Source organism: Brassica oleracea, chromosome C2, assembly GCF_000695525.1.
Source record: "Brassica oleracea var. oleracea cultivar TO1000 chromosome C2, BOL, whole genome shotgun sequence".
Taxonomy (NCBI): Eukaryota; Viridiplantae; Streptophyta; class Magnoliopsida; order Brassicales; family Brassicaceae; genus Brassica; species Brassica oleracea.
In genome coordinates, this window is record NC_027749.1 from 15,911,501 (window position 1) to 15,925,833 (window position 14,333).

General features: G+C 38.0%; 2 protein-coding genes across 4 annotated transcripts; both read left to right on the top strand.

Annotated features, from left to right (window-relative positions):
* Nucleotides 1-7,280: 7,280 nt before the first annotated feature.
* On the top strand, nucleotides 7,281-9,414 carry LOC106324767 (protein FLX-like 2). Of its 2 annotated transcripts, none has more exons than XM_013762746.1 (5): nucleotides 7,281-7,596; nucleotides 7,735-8,253; nucleotides 8,335-8,480; nucleotides 8,564-8,634; nucleotides 8,840-9,414. In XM_013762746.1, exons 2-5 carry the CDS (start codon nucleotides 7,739-7,741, stop codon nucleotides 9,038-9,040), a joined length of 933 nt encoding a protein of 310 aa, XP_013618200.1. In that variant the 5' UTR covers nucleotides 7,281-7,596; nucleotides 7,735-7,738; the 3' UTR covers nucleotides 9,041-9,414. The 2 variants fall into 2 exon arrangements, with proteins under 2 accessions (XP_013618200.1, XP_013618199.1); XM_013762745.1 differs by having other exon boundaries at nucleotides 7,283-7,511; nucleotides 8,840-9,413.
* Nucleotides 9,415-9,528: 114 nt separating this feature from the next.
* Nucleotides 9,529-12,008, top strand: LOC106325016 (E3 ubiquitin-protein ligase RNF8-B). 2 transcript variants are annotated; one of them, XM_013763035.1, is made up of 7 exons: nucleotides 9,529-9,699; nucleotides 9,798-9,925; nucleotides 10,009-10,142; nucleotides 10,222-10,405; nucleotides 10,750-11,325; nucleotides 11,408-11,596; nucleotides 11,704-12,008. In XM_013763035.1, the coding sequence occupies exons 1-7, from the start codon at nucleotides 9,690-9,692 to the stop codon at nucleotides 11,878-11,880; spliced, it is 1,398 nt and encodes a 465-aa protein (XP_013618489.1). In that variant the 5' UTR covers nucleotides 9,529-9,689; the 3' UTR covers nucleotides 11,881-12,008. The 2 variants fall into 2 exon arrangements, with proteins under 2 accessions (XP_013618489.1, XP_013618490.1); XM_013763036.1 differs by having other exon boundaries at nucleotides 9,801-9,925.
* Nucleotides 12,009-14,333: the final 2,325 nt, after the last annotated feature.

Here is a 14,333-nt window from a genome sequence, read left to right on the forward strand (position 1 = left end):
GAAAATTTTGATAGAATACTGTTGAAAGGAAGTAAGCAAACTTAGTTTTGATATAAACCCAAAAGAAAAGAATAATTATTATCATTTATATAACAGTTGCCGAATATAAATATTAGAAAGAAGTGGTGTGGCCATCGATAATTATGGAAAGGAGGTTACAAAATACATGTTTTGACCAATAGATGGTAGTTATGGAAATACAGTTTTAATTTCAATTCAGTTTAAAAGTATTATGTTTTATTTTTTTTTTAGATTTGATAACATAGAAAAACAATTATTAGACTCAACATATATCAATTGGTCATACTTGTGTTTTAATAGAATAGATTTTTTAATTAAACAATAACTTTATTCTAAATGGTGGCTCCCAAATTTTAGGTGATATGATGTGGTGGTTACAATCCTCATTGTGTAGTGGTTACATTTAAATTTCGTTTAAAAAATAAAGGCTCAACTGATTATTAAGCAAAAGGAAGGCGCAGCCAATTATTAAGGGAGAATACGTGATATAAATGAAGGATGGTTACTGGTTACATAGCTTTATTATAAATTGATGCAGTTATACAAAAACGTAAAAAATTTAAGTTGGACCCAATTAATATCAATCGGTCATATAAGAGTTTTAATAGAATAGATTGCGTTTAGTCTTGATTACGTGGACAGTGGACCCGACCGCACGTTTCATGTAATTCCCTCTAAAGTTATAGGCTCGTCATTATACCCACCTGTTATTTAGCAATTGCGTTTACTCAATTAAACGCAATGTTTTTAAACCCGACCCGGACACTGAACCAAATAATTTACTAGGTTACTGGGTCACTGGGTCGACCGCGGGTGAACTGCAGATTAATAAATTAATTAATTTTATTATATAATGACTTATTCTTGGGTTCACACCCTAGGATGAACATATAGATTCACCAACCAATATGATTTCATCATTTCAAATTCGATATCTTTTAAAAAAGAAAAAAAAATATTGTCAAATTATATTATGTTTTTAAAATTAAAAGTTAAAAAGAATTAAATAAAAAAATAGTAGTAATTAAAAAAAAATATTTTTTTAACGTCGTCAGCAAAACACTAAACCCTAAAACCTAATCCCTAAACCCGAAATCCTTGGATTAACCCTAAACCTTTGGATAAATCCTAAACTCTAAATCAAAATCACTAAACACTAAAACACTCAAGGGTTTAGGGTTTAGGGTTTACGATTTAGGGTTTAGTGTTTAGAGTTTAGTGTTTAGTGTTTTTTTATTTAGAGTTTAGGATTTATCCAAGATTTTAGGGTTTACCCAAGGGTTTAGGGTTTACCCAAAGGTTTAGGGTTTAGGGATTAGGATTTAGGGTTTAGTGTTTTGTTGGCGATGTTAAAAATATTTTTTTAAATTCCTTTTTCTGTAACTACTATATATATATTTTTTAAATATAATATAACTTGACAATATTTTGTTTCCTTTTTTAAAAAATATCGAATTTGAAATAATGAAATCCCATTGGCCGGTGAACCCTAGGGGGTGAACCCAAGAATAACTCAATATATCATCTATGTAAATAAAAATATAGAAACTAAAGTTTAATATTTAGTAAATATTTTTTAAAAACATTTAGAAAATACTTAACTTTAGTTTTTATATTTTTATTTTCATTTGACATACAAAATATTAAAAAATAGTTTAAACTATTTAAAATTTTCTCTAACAAGGTAAGATGTATGACATCTAAAAAAATCAAGACATAAAATTTATAAATATTTAAATGTGTAATGTGAATAATAAATTAAACTTCAAATACAAAATAAACCAAAAGTAAAAGATCATGATAATAAATTGTCAATAACGAAAATACACTAACACCAAATCACATCAACTAATTTTGGTTCTCTCTACCATCGTTCATTTTATTTTCTTCAGGTGACATAGTGAAATCTTCATCAAAATCTAAAAATTACAAATATAAAATTGAAAAAGAAAAACCTAACTTTTTTTTTAATCATCACCTAATTTCTTAATTGGAAATTTATAATATAAAACTTAATCTAAAAACATAATTAAAAACTAAAAAAAAGAAGTTAAAGTTATTTATTGGTTCAACCAGTGGTTCAACCGGTATCGGGTTCCGGGTTTTACTGGGTTTTTACGGGTGTTTGTGGGTTTCTAAATATTGAGTTTTTCACAAAACCCAAACCAGATTTTTTCTGGGTCATCGGGTTTACCGGTTCAACCGCGGATCCGGATCGGGTTTCAAAACACTGATTAAACCTAAGAACTAAACAAATTTGGTTAGCTTGTCTTCTCCGTCACCATCTCCAGTAACTGAATTAGTGAGTTTATGTATATGATCAGCGATGGAATCTTGGATCAACATCAAAGATAGCTTTTAAAATCTATCAGTACTTGCCAACGACTTCTCCTGCTAAGATACATCAATTGTAACAAAACTACAACTTACATAAGAAAACACAACTGAATCATAATTGTTCACCGTAAGAATATTAATCGTCTAATGTTCAATTATCCTCACTCTTATTTCCAGCCATTGTCTCTTCCGAAACAACCACATGAGCTACACGGCCAACATCAAGTGGCTTTTGAAACTGTTGCGGTTGGAGATCATCTGATGTATCATTTATAGCTGGCGAATCTGCTTCAGCTGAAGGAAGATTGATCTTGACAGTAATATTTTCAGATTCTCAACTGATTCTTCGTTCATCGGAGGAGGTTTTGTCATTCTCGCTTGTAGGAGCTTCTTCGACCCCTTTGCGTTTGTCAACAGAATCTTCTCTTGTTGCAAGATGTTAATCATCAGCTTCTTCTTCAAATTTTGTGGAAGCAGGAAAAGACTGGAAAGTGTCCCAATCATCATCTTCGTTCTCATCATTTTCTTTAACCATATCAGTAAAAGTAATAGGAAACTTTCTTTGTTGTGACTAAAAGAATATCTTGAAGATGTAAGATGTCTGCCCTGAAATAGTCGTTGGCGTACTTGCTGAAGCAGACGTCATGTTGAGTGGTAAAAACCATGTGGAGTCAAGATGTTGAGGTAGAGTCGTGTAGACTTGGAGAGCAAGAGATTATCTTGGAGAAAAGGCAAGGGGAATAAACTTGGGTATCAAGTTTTTGACTTAAAGAAAGTGGAATAAGTGCAATTCCAAGAAAAGGAAAGTTGCACTTATTGTTTTGGAAGATGTCCATATTCTTGATGCCTTGGAGAGAAGGCATTGTAGAACGTGGAGTTAATGATAAAATAGCTTTGAGGGTCGTCGGGACAGATACATACACAGAGGCTGATTTTATAGAGAGAGAAAAGCTCTTGAGTGTGGTCTTGGTCGTGCTGAAGCAGTTGCTGAAGTACTGACGGAAGAGAGACATAAGCATTGTGGCTTAGGAATCTTTCAGTAGTGTGTGTTAGGGTGTTAACACTAGACGTGTAAAAGCTGAATTAAGCAGATCTTGTAATAGATTGTTTAAAAGAGATTCTAATAAACAATAGTTGTTTGCTTGTAGTGTTTTGTCTCTCGGTTTACTTTCTGCAGTACTATTTTGGTGTCTCTTTTACATTAACAATTGGTATCAAAGCGGGTCACCTAAGTTACTGGTGAAGATCCCGAAGGCAAGAGAAAAGAAGGAAAGACAGAGTACAGCAGAAAGCATGGTGGCTGAGCTTATGCTTGATCCTGAACAATATGGGCATTGGAAAGTGAAGATGAAGGCAAGCTTACAAAGTATTGATTTGGATGTTTGGGCATTAGTGGAAGATGGTTATGAAGTTCCCAAAACAGTAGATAAAGATGGTGTTGTGGTCAACAAACCATTGGCTACATGGACAAAGCATGAGAAGGAGATGTCAAAGTATAATGCAAAAGCTTTATGTGGTATTTTTACATCAATCAAAAAGAAGCAATTTGATCTGATTCAAGGCTGCAAGAATGCAAAAGAGGCGTGGGATATTCTGCAATTACACTTTGAAGGAACTGAGAAGGTTAAGAGCTCAAGGATGGATTTTTTAAAATCAAAATTTGAGAACTTGAAGATGGAAGAACATGAGTCTGTATCAGATTTTAGTTCTCAACTCAGTGCGTTAGCACAAGAGGGTCGTGTTCTGGACATGGAATACAAGGACAAGAAACTGGTGAAGAAGTTTTTAAGGTGTCTGCCAGAAAGATTTACAGGTTATAAGGCAGCAATGTTTGTGTCTCTTGACATAGATAAATTCAGCTTTCACGAAGTTGTGGGTATGTTAAAAGCTCATGAGATGGAGCTTGATGGTGTGGGCAATCATACTGAAGTTAACCTGGAAGTTGCTGAAACGACAAGTAAAAAATCAGAGAATGAAGATGAGATGGTTAAGATGATTCGCGGACTTCACCAAGTACTACGGGAAGTGATGCAGTGGCAAGGACATGAGAAAGTTGGTGTGAGCAAACAAAGGCAAGAAGATGGCGTGCCATGCAGTAATAAAGAGTTGCAATGTTATAAATGCAGAGGATATGGACATTTTAAAAGGGAATGTCCAATGGCCAAGAGAAGAAGATTCAAAGGCTTTAGGTGGAGAAAAATTGGACACAGTGAGATGCAGAAGAAAGAAAGATCCTTCATAAGGGAAGATGATAATGAATCAGAAAAAGACGAAGTGCTCAACCTAGTTGCTTTTGGTGCACACAAAGATGAAGCAAGTACATCATCTGAATCAGATTCTGAATCCGAGGAGGGAAAATATGATGAAGGACAAGATGATGATATCAAAGAGTGCTACAAACAAGTGTGTGGAATGTTAGTAAAGCTTGGAAAAGAGAATATGGTGCTAGTAAAAGAGCAGAGACGTCTTGAAGCACTTATTGAAGTTCTACAAAAGGACTTGCAAGTAGAGAAAGAAGAAACAAGACAAGCTCGTGTTAAACCTGGTGAAACTCAGAAAGGAAAAACAGATAGTGTATCCATGTCTGCAATGAAGCCAGTAGTTAAGATGTATGCAAGGAATACTTCATATGGAAAGACTGCAGTAAAGACTGCAACTGCAACTGCAACGAGAACTGCTTCATCGTCTCCTACAAGGAAAATTCCAGAGGTAAAGAGTGTATCTCAGCGACCCTTCATACCTGTATGTCATCATTGTGGAGTTGTTGGGCATATTAGGCCAAAGTGTTTCAGACTATTGAGGGAGAAGCATCATATTGAGAGAGTATATGATATGAAGATTTATGGTCCAACATGTTATTCTTGTGGAGTTCAAGGACATATTCGACGTGATTGTTTCAATTTGGTTGATCAAAGAGGCACATCAAAAAGTGGAGCCAAAGAAGCTTGTAAGGAAGTACGTCGGGACGTGCGACAAGGAGTACATCATGAAGTTCTACAGCACGTAGCTGTGAGTAACAAGCCAAATGTCGTACATCAGTGCACCAACATGAAGGTCAAACAGGAGGTTCTGAAGCATGGTTGTGCATCTGGTACAAGGAAGGAGACTGATCGGTGCATCAGCAACTGTGCCAGACCAAGCAAGAACCAACATCGAATGTGTTGTTGGTTCTGTGGAATGGTTGAACACAAGAAGGTGGAATGTTTTGCTCGTGAGAAGAGCAGAAACATGGCCAAAAAGGTGAACAAGACTTTCACTAAACCCAAGAGGGCTGAAGAGGTGTCCATAGCCAAGAGTGGTTTACTCGATGAGATCAAGAAAGAGACATCAGAAGAATGATGCAACTCTGGTAGGAGTGATCTTGAGGTTGATCAAGGAGCATTAAGTCTGGAGCCAGGACACGAAGTTGTTTGTGGCACAAAGGGGAAGGAGATCGAAGTGCGTCAGGAAGTGATGTGAGATGATCTTCAGGAGGGTGATAGTGAAATCACTCCGAGACAATAACAACGAGTGCAGAGGGCACTCGGCGTGGATGGGGAAGGGCTCATGGTCAAAAAGACGACACACGACGGAAGCCAGGTCCTCAACAGAAGCTGGTCGAAGGGTAGTTCGACAGGTGCATCAGGTCGTGATGCAGTACTTGTTTTCCGCTGCAGCAGGAGCTGTGTCATGATTATACATGAAGAAGCAAACTGTTGGGTCTGTAAATCTTGACAGCATATGTTTTAGCTTAATATGCAATCAAGCAGGGGGAGAATGGTGATGTTCTGGTACAGAGAATGCATATCTCATGGGGGAGAAAAGCATGGTGTGGTGCACATCTCGTGGGGGAAAAATCACATTTGGTGTGGAAGTTTCCAGGTGAGGAACGTGGTTGCTGAACCAGAAGATTGTTGTGATTCATCGGCACACAAAGCTAAAAGGGGGAGATTGAAGATGTAAGATGTCTGCCCTGAAGTAGTCGCTGACGTAGTTGATGAAGCAGACGTCATGTTGAGTGGTGAAGACCATGTGGATTCAAGGTGCTGAGCAGGAGTCGTGTTGACTTAGAGAGCAAGAGAGTATCTTGGAGAAAAGGCAAGAGGAATAAACTTGGGTATCTAGTTTATGACTTAAAGAAAGTGGAATAAATGCAATTCCAAGAAAATGAAAGTTGCACTTATTGTTTTGGAAGATGTTCATATTCTTGATGCCTTGGAGAGAAAGCATTGTAGAACGTGGAGTTAATGATAAAATAACTCTGAGGGTCGTCGGGACAGATACAGACACAGAAGCTGATTTTATAGAGAGAGAAAAGCTCTTGAGTGTGGTCTTGGTCATGCTGAAGCAATTGCTGAAGTACTGACGAAAGAGAGACATAAGCATTGTAGCTTAGAAATCTTTCAGTAGCGTGTGTTAGGATGTTAACACTAGACGTGTAAAAGCTGAATTAAGCATATCTTGTAATATATTGTTTAAAAGAGATTCTAATAAACAATAGTTGTTTCGGTTTACTTTTTGCATTACTATTGCGGTCTCTCCTTTACAATAACATATCTAATGTATATTCTCATCAGTTTTGTAATCCCTGTAATATAGGAAACAGATTACGCTAATACTGTAACAAACTCGATGTTAAATACACACTTGTACATGAGATCAATAAACTCAACCATTTTCTCGGACAACCACACAGATGCCGGGAAGTTGTCGCTCACATTAGTCTTCGCCATCACGACAGGAGAAACATAGAACGAACCAAGCAATGCCCAGTGGAAGAGGAAGAAGAAAGAGTGGTGATAGAATGAAAAAGAGTCTGAATGTATTTGTTACATATCTGTCGAGGTCGGAGTAGAAAAAAAAAACCGTCGTTTGTTTCCGGGTCGGGTAAAACGTTAATTAATCCAAATCGTTTAGACTTGTTTCCGGGTCGGGTAAGTCCCACCCGATATTAGACGGGCGAACACTAGCATATTTGACCCGCTTTGATATTTCAAAACCGTACCCTAACCGTTTAGATTTTCCTTCCACGAGGGACACCATTGTTTCCGGTTCACCACTGGAAAGCTGCACGTCGGTTTAGAAACCCTACGCCGCCGATTGCTAATCTTACTCTCTCCCCCGCCGCATTATCTCTTTCTTAAACTCGCTCATACTGTCGATCAAATCAACCAGTAAGCTTCTTCGACTATCCTCTTTTACCATTACTGCTTCAAAGGGACCCGTCGATCTCCTTTTGATCTAATCTAGAGTTAATCGGTATGTGTAGAACCCTAATTTCGGCCCTAAACTTGTAAATCCATTGACCTGATGAATGTTTCTTCGTGCTTACATTGATTCATAGCAGCTTGTGTGTATCTGCGTTAATCATTCTTCCTTTCTCTTATGTTCTCTCAGTTTGATGGGAAGCAACGGAATATTTCCTCCACCGCATCATATGCATCGTCCTGGCCTCCCTCACCCGGAGGCTTTTGGCTCCGTTCCTTCCTTTCCACCTCAACTCATGGAGCAAAAACTCGCGGCCCAACACGGGGAAATGCAGAGACTAGCCATAGAGAATCAGAGGCTTGCTGCTACTCATGGTAACCTGAGACAAGAGCTAGCAGCAGCGCAGCACGAGTTGCAGATGCTGCATTCTCAGATAGGGTCCATGAAGTCTGAGGGTGAGCAGCGGATGAGCGGTCTTGCTGACAAAGTTGCGAAGATAGAGTCTGAGCTTCGAAAGTCTGACGCTTTGAAGCTGGAGATGCAAGAGGCTCATGCAGAGGCACGGAGCCTGGTCGTGGCCAGGGAGGAACTTATGTCTAAAGTGCATCATTTGACTCAGGAGCTTCAGAAGTCTCGCTCAGATGTGCAGCAAGTTCCTGCTCTCATGTCCGAGCTTGATGGTTTGAGACAGGAATACCAGCAGTGCAGGTAGTTGTTTCTTTTGTAGTTACCATGTTTGTATCTTTCTCTTATGAAGGTCCCCATCATGTTTGGTATCTGATTCTGCAGGGCAACGTATGACTATGAGAAGAAGTTTTACAACGACCATATAGAGTCACTTCAGGCAATGGAGAAGAACTACATGACCATGGCTATGGAAGTACAAAAACTTCAAGCACAGTTAATGAACAGTGCAAATGCGGACAGAGGAGCTGGTACTAAATTGTTCTGTTTAGCTCCATTCCTCTACAAATTTTGTTTAGTAATTTAAGAGTTTGTATCTGACGATCAAATGAAGGTGGCCATTATAACACTGCTGAAAATGACGCTTCTCAGAATGGAGTTGGTTACTATGGTGATGCTTACCAGGTTCGCTAGTTTCTCGCTTTGCAAGCTTTTTGCTAACTCGTCATTCTTGTACTAGCCTAGTTACTATAGTTTTCCACATTTTATTGACCATCTAATGAAAGGTAAAGAGACGCATTATATGTAGAAGGATGAGATGTAGATTTGGTTAGAACTTTGCTCTCTGCTTGGAATACGATGAGCTTTATATGTTTTGTTACTTTTGCAGGGATACATCCCTCCACCAGCTCCTGGTACTGCAACTGCACCAAATTCAATTGTTGGCACAGCTCAGTATCCTTATCAAGGAGTAACTCAACCAGGAGGATACTTCCCTCCAGGACCCGGTTACTACTTCCCAAGAGGCCCTCCTCCTGGATCATCCAACAATGCGCCTTACGGCTCTGCTGCAACAAATGCTCCACGCTGAAATCTTAGTCACAGATGAGGCCACCACCAACTCTGAGTACATATGGTTAATAACTCATCGGATGTTCAACTGTGGGTTTGGATTATCTCTGTGTATGGTCAAGAGACAGTGGTTGCCTTTGAGTGCTATTGTTTATCTGATTTTGCGAGCGCTTCTTAACTTGAGTTTCTAAGGAGAGCGTACTGTTTTTTTCCTTGGATCAACTAGAGAGAGTACTGTTTTGGACAAGTGTTGCCACTTGTAGCTGTGATACTCAGAGATGCAAAATGGGGGAAAAAACAAAAAAAGAAGATAATTATTTTATTTTTTTTTAACTAAGTTGAACATGAATAGAAATTTTGTAGTTTGCTACATGACTATATTATTATTTTGCAAAAAGAATGTAATTGTAAATAAATTGTATGAGATAAATATATATTTTTTTAATAAGGACATTCTTTTGACCAAATACGATTTTTTTGTTTTGTTAAAACGGGTTGAAATGGACAATGAATGGGTTCGCAGATCATCTGTCGATCCCAAATTAATTGAAATTCCCGCCTTTACAGACCTGAGTAGAAGAAGAGGGAAACTGAGAGACATCTGCCACAGAAGAAAGAGATATTCGCCGCAAATCAGAAATTGCAGTTTCTAGGGTTTCCATCGCTTCATGGGTTTCAGTAATCTGCTCTGATTTAGCTCGATTTCACAATCTAGGGTTTATCGAAGCAGTCCCCATTTTCTCAGTGGATCTATCTTCTGCTGCTGTTATTTGTAGTAGGTATGGAAAACGTGGTTGCTACTGTGAGTGGCTATCACGGCTCGGAGAGGTTCAAGCTCATCAAGCTTATCTCCCTTTCTGGTGCTAGTTATGTCGGCGCTATGTCAAGATCCATTACCCATTTGGTCTGTGTCAATTCCTCTTCTGTTTTTAATTTATGTAAAGAAAACAAATTCACACATACCCTTTTTGCTTTATTATGTGATAGGTTTGCTGGAAATTCGAAGGCAAAAAGTACCATCTTGCTAACAAGTTCAATACAATTGTAGTCAATCATCAATGGGTGGAAGCTTGCATAAGGGAAGGCAGACGAGTTTCCGAGGCTCCTTATACCTTTGAAAGGTTTTCTTTTTTTTCTTCTTCTTGTTTGAAATGTTGATTGATAAAAAGCCTTATGCTTTTTTATTTTATTTTATTCTAGTGGGGAAGAGGTTGGTCCTTTGATGGTTGAACTTCCTGCGGATTCTGGAGAAGCTAAAGTCACTAAGAAGGCCAATAATCCTGCTGATACTTTTGATAAATACTTTTCTAATGGTGAAGAAAGCAGGAGGAGCCGCCGCACTTCTGAGCTTTCCACTTGGATGGACTCTGTCTTATTGAAAGAGGTAAGCCTTCTAATCTCATTTTTTTTCTTTGCTTAGATGCAAGCTGAATCTGGAACCTTAGAGCTCTGAATTCTTTATCTTCCCACCTATAGGTATAGTTTTTTTTAATGTTTTAAGTAATAGTACCAACGTTTTGTGCTGTTCTACTATCCAAAAGATCAGAATAGCTTTATCAATTTGCATAGTTTCTATGTGATTCGGACGACTGGTGTTATAATAGCGTATCCGCAACACTGTGGAAGGAAGCTTTAGAATTAGCAAAACATGCTTACTTGCATCAATGTTATGTGTTTGCTAGAATAAGTTTTTTTTTCTGTCTCTAAGCTCCTTTCGTTGGTCTTCAGAAAAATACAGAATCAACCAAACACTCAGTGAGACTGAGAACAAAGAGGCCAAGTAATATTTTTGAAGACAAGGAATACACTTGCGTGGCGGAATCTTCACGGAAAGGAAAGAGGCGGTTAGTAAAGCCACGCTCTTCCAGAAACCTTATCGACCTTGATTCTGATGGGGAATCTGATAGTAACTGTCATGACATTCCTGACGAGCAACAAAGAAAGTCTCAGGATCCTAGGGAGCTTAATGATGAAAATGTGGAGGACTGTGTTTTAGAACATGGAGAAACATCAGCTCGTGAACATCCCCGAGACTCTACAACACAAGACTGGGCTGCGGATGAAATAGAGGAGTCTGAGAATTGGAATCACTCAGCTGTATTTAAACGCCCGAGATCAATCAATGCAGAGAAATCAAACTTCAACAAGCCCGATTCAAGAGAAGAAGAGACGGAAGCAACTAAGATGGTCTCTGCGCAGGTTTCTTGTGTCATATGCTGGACGGGGTTCAGTTCCACTAGAGGTATTCTCCCTTGCGGCCACAGGTTTTGTTATTCTTGCATCCAGCAATGGGTAGACCGTTTGGTGAGTTATCTTCTTCAGACTAAAATTAACTCCTAAATCAATACAGATATTGCCATGATACAACTATGATGTATATCTGCAGGTTTCGGAAAGAAAGAAGACAACATGTCCATTGTGCAAGTTCAGTTTCGTAACTATCACAAAGATAGAAGACGCAGGATCTTCTGATCAAAAGATATATTCACAAACAGTCCCTGACCCAACTTCAACAAACAACTCTCTTGTAGTACTCCCTGAAGAAGGAGAAGAAAGACAAGGTTTCAATCCACTGGTAATGCCGTCTATCTCTCTCTCTCTCTCTCAAGAAAGAAACCGAGTCTTTAGTTTCTGCGCTCTTCTTGATTGCAACATTGTTCTTTTTTTTTGGTGTGGATGCAGACTCGAGCTTCAGCGTGTGGTAGATGCTCCCTCAGTGAACCAGAGGATCTTTTCATAAGATGTCACATCTGCAATTTCCGGCGGATCCATACTTATTGTTTAGACCCTTATCTGGTTCCTTGGACCTGCAACCATTGCAATGATCTTCAGATGCTTTACCATCGTCGTGGCTACTAAAAAAGTGACATTATTAAAAGATTATCCCATTTATTTATGGTTGTCATATGAATATAGGAAATGAACTCCGCTAGAAAAATGTTCTTCACAAACAAAAAGGATTTTCAGAAGCTGTTTACAGTTTTTACCTTTCAAAAGCATTTCTGCATCAATTTACAGAATCGAAGTCGCAGATAGAACCGAATCTGAGCCAAATTCTATGATTGGAACCAAATGGAATTTGTGTGTAAACTGATCAAATACCAAACTGAATCTAAATTTTTAACCAAACCAAATCAATTTTTATCAAGAATTTTTAATCATTTTAGTAATAAGAGACAGTCGCATGGATTTAGAATAAGACAATTTATGTTATATATTTACTAGTTGAGTTAGTGGTGTTTTTATTTTCGTTAAGTTCATTCGTTGTAAGCATTATGAAAACATTAAATAAAGTTGATCATTCCTATGCAATTTTTTGTATCTATGAGCTAACATGTACATTTGATATCAACCTAAAAGCAAAGCAAAAATATATCATTTTGATGACCACACTACGGTCACTGGATTGAACTGATGGAAAATCATTTCTCAGCTAACGGATTATGGAGTCTGGTTACACTGACACAATGAGGGAGTCAAAGTGGCTGCTACGCTGCTGAAATATTTGGAGGATATCAAGATAAATGATCAGCATATGAAACACTATATGTTCCAAACAATTGATAGGGTTGGGCTTGAGCAAATTTCGGATCGTACACTATCCAAAATCATTTGCAATGCAATGAAGAGAAAGTTTGGAGAGGACATGAGAGGGTGAATCAAGACATGAGAGGGTGAATCAATCTCTTCTTCAAACTCTAAAAAGAGACTTCTCCCAATGAGGGTGGGTGAGAACATTGACGATTATTTTGGAAGACTAATGACAACTCCAACAAAACGAGGAGCAGCGGGGGAAGACATGGCAGACTTAAAGATTGTTGAGAAGATCCTTTGAACACTAACTAAAAATTCACATATGTAATGCTGTCCATTGAAGAAACGAAAAATACAAGATGCATGACTATCAATGAGTTTCAAAGTTCTTTGTCTGTCCATGAGAAAAAAAAAATCCAGTTGTAAAGAAGATGATCAAGCTCCCAATGTCAAAGGCAGGGATAGATGATCTTTCTGACGACGAGTTATGAATAGAGGACGCTCTTTAAAAAAGGCGGTGACTGAGTGTTATAAATTTCACAATTTGTGGCATTTTCAGTATGAATGCCCAAATGCAAACAACCAAGCACACTTTGCAGAGGTAGAAGAGAAAGATGAAGTTATGCTGATACCACAAGTAGAACTTCAAATAACAAAGAGAGGTGATGCATGGTTTGTAGACTCTGCATGATGTGTGGAAATCAAGGTATGTTTTCAAGTTTGGAAACTACTTTCACTTAATGTCAAGCTTGAGAATAATCGCAAACTGATGGTTAATGGGAAAGGTGTGTTAAATTATGTTGAAGGGAAAAAGCTATGTTGTGAACGATGTGTATATTTATAAACAACATGTTGAGTGTCAAGCAACTTAAAAAAGATTAGATGTGCTATTCACCGGAGGAGAACGAAAGACATGTAGCATAATTCATCCTACAGAGAAGAAAATAACAGTATGCTGTGAGTGCAAATTGAATGTTTTATCATGCTTGACAAGCGTGTGGTAATATATGGTGTTTTTGGTATCTTGTATATATGTTTTCTAATTGGTTTTCAAGTCTTTATCGAGTTTTCCTAGTCTTTTTCGAATCATTACAGGTCTGGAGTTTCATTGGACGAGAGATAAACCAGTTGGAGGAAAAGAAGGGAAAAATAGCGCAATTTGGAGTTTTTCACGCATAACAGTCGTGCGGAGCAGTCTGGCGTGCCTGTTCTAGCGACAAAAATTTTTAAAAAAGTTTCCAAATATTTCGGGATTTTACCTAGGGCTTCCCCCTTTTCCTCCTGCAGCCGCCAAAAACCTCCAATATATATTTTCTTATTATTGTAGACATTCTACGTGATTTTTTAGAGAGATTTTGGAGAGAAAAAACTTGTAGTCTTGTTAAGGGAGAAGAATCTCTACATCATTTGGAGAAGATTTCTAAACCCTCTTTGCTTTTTATTATTAATTCAGACATGTTTTCTTCATCTGTTATCTCTGTGATTTCTCTGTCCATGGCTGAGTAATCCACTTGCTTAGTCTAGGGTGTTAGGGTGTTAGATCCGTGAGTTAAACATAGATAAGTGAATCCCTTGATTGTCTTCATTCATAACTATTCTTAATGCTTGCATTAAACTGGCCGCTTAATGTTAAATCCTATGTTTAACATGTTCATTAACCGTGTAATAGGTTGCTATATCTGTTATGAATGAGCATTGCATCCCTAGTCAGCGAGAGTAGATATTAGGGTATTTTCTGAACATATCAGACTTGATCTCTAAAGATTGCTAGCGCGTCT